General features: G+C 40.1%; 1 protein-coding gene across 1 annotated transcript; it reads right to left on the bottom strand.

Moving 5' to 3' along the window:
* Positions 1-637: 637 nt before the first annotated feature.
* LOC118479129 (nesprin-1-like) lies at positions 638-5,689 on the bottom strand (the record flags this gene model as incomplete). Its single annotated transcript, XM_035973753.1, has 7 exons — positions 5,519-5,689; positions 4,386-4,538; positions 3,724-3,888; positions 2,878-3,042; positions 2,059-2,220; positions 1,396-1,536; positions 638-808 (listed from the first exon to the last, which is right to left on the bottom strand). Coding segments are annotated over exons 3-7 (651 nt in total), but the record flags the coding sequence as incomplete, so codon positions are not given.
* Between the last annotated feature and the right edge of the window lie 240 nt (positions 5,690-5,929).

The following is a 5,929-nucleotide window of genomic DNA, read 5'->3' on the forward strand; positions in this document are numbered from 1 at the left end:
TTATCGCCACAATGTTAGACTGCAAGCATCAGGAACAATAAAACTCCCTGTTATCGCCACAATGTTAGACTGCAAATATGCAGTATGTAGCAGTGAAAATAATAAATAGCAATTGTATAGAGTATATCCCTGCTCAGTAGCCAGCTCTACGCACTTTACAATCTATATTATTATTATTATTTAAAATTGGGTTTCCGTCTTCTACACTGATAGATTATGCCACTGACAACATGAGATGAACATTTTGTTATCTTGTTGGGGTACTCCGTTATCTCAGTTCGTATCATGCTAGACTGTGGAGCGGATGATTGTGGTTCGAATCCAAGACTGGGCGGTTTTGCCTTCTGATCGTTTTGAGGAGTTTTCAGGGCTCTCAACTCATTTGGTTCAGTCCTATTGGAGATGGACGTTAAATTTGAAGTCCCACATCTTAACACTTTGCGGCCACTTGGTGCAATAATGCGCCAGTGAAAATTATCTGCTCTAATCACCTGGCGCAATTCTGCCCCAGGCCCGAGAAGTCCCTTGCAGTCGCTCTCCAGGCTGGGAGACCAGATGGGGTATTTTGTACTGCTGGCTGTACGACTGCAAAGTGTTAAATAGCCTAACAATGTTGACAGGGGCGTTAGATCCTTACACTTACCCGTAGCTGATGAAGTCTGTCCTGCAGCGTCCTCTTGTCTCCGGAGTAGTCCGCGAGCCTCTGCAGTCTGTGCTTTGTGTTTGCCAACCAGTCGAGACAGCTGATGTACGCCTTGCGGTAGTCTTCATGGCTGCCCACCTGTTCCTCAACACTACCAACCACCTCCTGTACAGATTATAGAAAAAAAATTTGTGCTTATTTTCTTAAGAAAGAGAGACAATGTTTATTGGGCACAGGTGTTTAGCATGTAATTTGTGTATTTTTGTCCTCTTTTGATGTGCGTATGTGTGAGTGCACCTGGTCTTTGTAATACCACTGCCATTTGAAAGACCAACACAAATTTATCCCTGCAAGACGAATAAAGATGGTCAACTGCTGTACGCATTTTCCTAATTTTCCCGTTAAAAACTTGAAGCTAATATTATCAGTTCATAGAAAAAGGCTGAAACCATGCTAACAGTCCAACTGTGTTGTTTATTCAGTTTCTTCAACTGTGAAAACTTAAACTACACCCTTTAAGAAGACATCAACATTGAAGAAAACAGATGCAATATACTGCACATTGTGAAATCGGCAGAAAATCTTTACATTATGTACAAATTTCACTTTGTGTTTGTTTTAAATACAAAGAATATATGCTAATGTTTAATAAAAAATATCTGGGACCTAACAAAATCTGTTAGCTATGAACATGTTTCCCTGTGAGCATGCTAGACTGTAATGTATAAAAAGATACGAAGCTCTCCACTCACTCTGCTATTCTCCACCAAAGCATTGTATCTGGCCCTGAGCTCAGCTGTCCTTGACCTTGGCACACCGTCCTTGACCTGGCTGGCCTTCTCCTCCAGACGATCCAGCTGATCCTTGTGTGCCAAAATGTCTGCCTGTAAGGCCTGCAATAATAAAAACAAAAAGGACGGAGATGTCAATTAAAGGTACTAGGTTTATTGCAGTCAAATCTGCTCTAACGGCCACCTGTCTAAAACAATCACCTGTATAAATGGCCACATTTCACTTCCCACAGTGAATTTTTCTACCTTATACTGACACTGTCCAAAACATCCATCTGTCTAAAGCAACCATTTTTCTCGACAATGAGATAACCGTCGTGCTCAGTTGAAACTATATGTGCACTTTACACTATAAGTGAAAGGAAATATCAAAATCACAAATACTTGCCAATGGACAACTCATAGGTAGTTTGGAGCCCCTGGTGCACTATCTTTATGGGTAAAATATACCCAGGGCCATTTAATGTTGAATGGGCCAGTATGTATGAGACATTTATCTAAATCTTATTTTACTGTGAAATAACTTGCGCGACCAGGGAGAGGGCACTATACTATAGAAGTGATCTTTATCGTTATTTTTATGATATTCTATTATTAAAACAAAATGCTCAGTATGGCGCTCACCTTGTACTTCTCAAGGCTAGACCTCTTTTCTGGCAGATCTGCTTTGAAGTCTGGACTTGAACCCAGACGGCGCTCAACATCGGTGATCCAGTCAGACATTTGCTGGAAAAGGTGCTCAAAGTCTTCCCAGTGACCCAGGGATCCTTCCAGACTACGCTTCACCTGGAAAAAAAAAAGACAAATCACTTTACACATTCTGTCTTGTGGACTGGGAAACCCTGAATTTAACTACTGAAATAAGCACAAGAGTCAGTAGGCCCCTATCTAAAATATGGGTTCTCTTTATTTATTTTTCTTTTGGTGAACAATGGAGGCCCATCTTGAAGCAAGATAGAAGATACAAACAACAGCAGATCCAGAAAAGAAGTGAGCTTAAAACCCTTTATAAGACAGACTAAACTTATTCAGACTAAATTCTTAATTCATTGTGGAAATTAATTTTTCTATCATTCAACTTATTTTAAAATAAAGATTTAAAAAAAAATAAAAAAATAAAGATATGCACAAAATGAAATAACTGAATTTACTGTGGAAAATGTTGAGTTACAAATGGAATCTTACATTCAAAGTACAGGTAGCAGGAGAACATACAGTAATTCATGGAATTACTACCTTTCCTTTGTCTTTGTTATTGACAATTCAAAACACATCGTTGTAAAAACGTTGCTATATTTTCACAAGTGAAGCAATGTTTTGAACAATAAGAACATTTTTTTCTAGTTGGCCTTTTGAAAAGAAAGGAACAGAACGTGTCTTGATCAAACAAGGCTCCATCTCAATACTTGAGAAAATATTCCACACACAAAGCAAGAGCCTTACCTGTGAGACTTGTGTGAGGATGTTCTCGTAGTCAGATTTCGCTGTGTCAGCCTCGTTCCTGATGATGTGCACTCCTCTCTGGTTGGTGTTTGGCAGAGTTTTCTCACAGCTGTCCAGCACCGTGCGGAGGATGGTGTGGCCTTGGTCCAGGGCACCTTGGATCTCCTGATGGGGAGAGAGTCAATACATAAAGGAAGTGGACAACAATTATACAGTCTAGCTTGCACATAGCAAAATCGGCGAGACATGGAGATCTTTTTGTTATGTACAAATTTTTACTATGTACATGTTTTACATACAACAAATATACATGTGCAGGGAAAAATGCGGGACCTGATAATGTGTTGGCTATGTGCAAGTTTGCTAGGTGCATGATAAACTTATTCAATGATAATGAAGGCAAAAAGGAAAGCATAAAGATTTTAAAAAACTGTAATTGACATTCTTTGAAGGCTTGTGAAACTTGCTTAGCAAAGGCATCATACAACAGGAATGTTGATTTTAAGATTTGTCATTACATAAATTGAATGGTACAAGAGGGTAGACTGCTCATCAGTGCAAAAACCACCACTTTTTACCAGAAACAGACTAAAAAAGAAACCAGCTGCCCGTTGAAAAAGTAAATGGGGCAGACCACATCAGTCTCCACTGGCCATCTGTGTGGCAAATGTAAAAAATAAAATTCACAGTTTTATACCCATAACACATTTGTGAAAACAGGAACATCAGAAAATCAACATTTAAATTTAACCTAAAAGCTATAAAAGTTTCACAGCCTCAAAATTTGTATTCCTAAATTGAACACTAGGAATACTTTTTAGCTTGTCACACGGCGTTCCAACTTACATCAACTTCCATCAGTTTGTCACTGACGGTGTCCTTAGACCCACGATCATCATTGACGGACTTGAGCCGTTGTTTGACCTCACGCAGCCAGTCCACAAACAGGTGATGATTCTGTTTGTACAGCCGGTGGTTGTTGTAGTAGGCTTCCAAGTTGCTGCTGATGTCCTGGAAATAGACAGCAAAAAGAGACTTTTTAAAATTTCAGTTTTGTATAAAAAGAAAGATACACATGTATCCATCAGCAATAAAAACATTTGTTAATCGTTTATAATAAATACATTTATGCAGTTTCACACAAAGTGGGAAAAATCCCTACAAATTTCTATCCACTCACAGTGACATCCATAACAAGGGAGGGGGAAAAAATCTCATCCCTCAAAAGTTTGTGTGTACAAAAAAATCTTTCCAAAGAGTCAGTGAAACTAATACAGTTCATTCAAAAAATTAACAAAAACATTGCAAGAAACACACAAACATCATCTCATTCAAAAAATTAACAAAAACATTGCAAGAAACACACAAACATCATCTCATTTTTTAAATTAACACTGAACTAACATTCTGCTGTTAAAGATCTCAAGATTCATCACTAAAAGAATTCAAAGCAACACCATCATCACCACTGATCTGCTTTGAAGATCTTTACCATATCCTCCCCTTACCTTGGCAAGAGCGATGACTCCATGGTACCGAGTGGTCAGCTGTGTAATGGCATGGGATGTTTTGGCGTCGGCGTTGGTTTGCAAAAGTGCCTGGGCTTTCTCGCTGACCCGATCAAGTGACGACTGATGTGAGATGGCATCCTCAAGATGAAGCTGCAAAGAATCAAGGTCAAGCTCAATGGACCTATGTTATTAAGTTAAATTTAAAAAAAAAAAAAATGCAGGTTTGTAAAACCCCAAGGGTTATTGGGATCTCAATGAGCAATCTTGACAAGTGATGTCATATGGCATGGGATATATTCAATGCCCCTTTCCAAACTATATGGTTTATTCAGAGGTGGGAGCCTTTGACTCAACATTCATTTCTACAAACCATCTCTTCCTCACTCATACACCCACCAATATAAACCACATTAGTGCTCTGTCTAGCTTTGCCTCTCTCAAATACACAAGACACAGAGGTACTCTCTGTCTCTCCCTCAAACACATAAGTACTCTCTTTGTCTCTCTCTGTCAAATACACAAGTACTCTCTCTCTCTCTCTCTTTCAGACACACAAGTACTCCCTGTCTTTCTCTCTCATACACACAATATTCTGTCTGTTCATCATCATCCGGTGCCTTGCAGACTGGCGTGGGCGATCATGAACCTCCACTTCACCCTGTCCTGCATTGCAGCAATGGTGTCTGTTGTTCTTGCTGCTCCCAACCAAGTTGTCATCTTGTCCAGTATCTTTTCCCTCTGTCTACCTCTGCCCCTCTTTTCATCAAACTTTCCTGTTGTTACAATATTCTCTAATGCTTCTTTCCGCATTGTGTGTCCGAAGACATTTGCCTGTCGTTTTCTTATATTCGTGATATGTTGTTTTCTATAATTTGCTTCAACCAGCACTTCTTCATTTGTTTTTCTAGCTGTCCATGGGATAGGTAGCATGTGTCTTATGAACCACAACTCTGTCGCTACAATTGTTCTTTCCAGCTGTTTATTGATTGTCCACGTTTCGCACCCGTATTCTGTCTGTTACTTTCACTCAAATGCACAAGTTACCTCTGTATCTACTCTCTCTGAAACACATAAGTGCTCTCTCTCTTTCTCTCGGACTCTCTCTCTCCCTCTCTCTCTGTCACTCTCACCTGGTACTCCTCCCAGTGCTGTTTCTTCTCCTCCACCGTGGCCTTGAGATCGAGCTCTGAGCGGAGCAACACCTCCGTCTCCCTGAGCCAGTTGCCAAACTCCTGGTAGCTTTCCTCAAACTCATCCCAGCGGGTCAGGCACGTCTCCAGGTCAGATTGGGACTGCGGAAGATCAACAATGACAGGCAATTAAAGGAAAGTACCAAGTAATAATTATAAAGGAAAAGAATTGATCATTTGAGAAAAAGTTCTACCCATAATTCTATGAACAACAGTGTGTGTGTGTGTGTGTGTGTGTGAATGTGTGTGTGTGTGTGAGAGAGAGAGAGAGAGAGAGAGAGAGAGAGAGAGAGAGAGAGAGAGAGAGAGAGAGAGAGAGAGAGAGAGAGAGAGAGAGAGAGAGAGAGAGTG

The sequence above is a fragment of the Aplysia californica genome, unplaced genomic scaffold (genome assembly GCF_000002075.1).
Source record: "Aplysia californica isolate F4 #8 unplaced genomic scaffold, AplCal3.0 scaffold02695, whole genome shotgun sequence".
NCBI classification, from domain to species: domain Eukaryota; kingdom Metazoa; phylum Mollusca; class Gastropoda; order Aplysiida; family Aplysiidae; genus Aplysia; species Aplysia californica.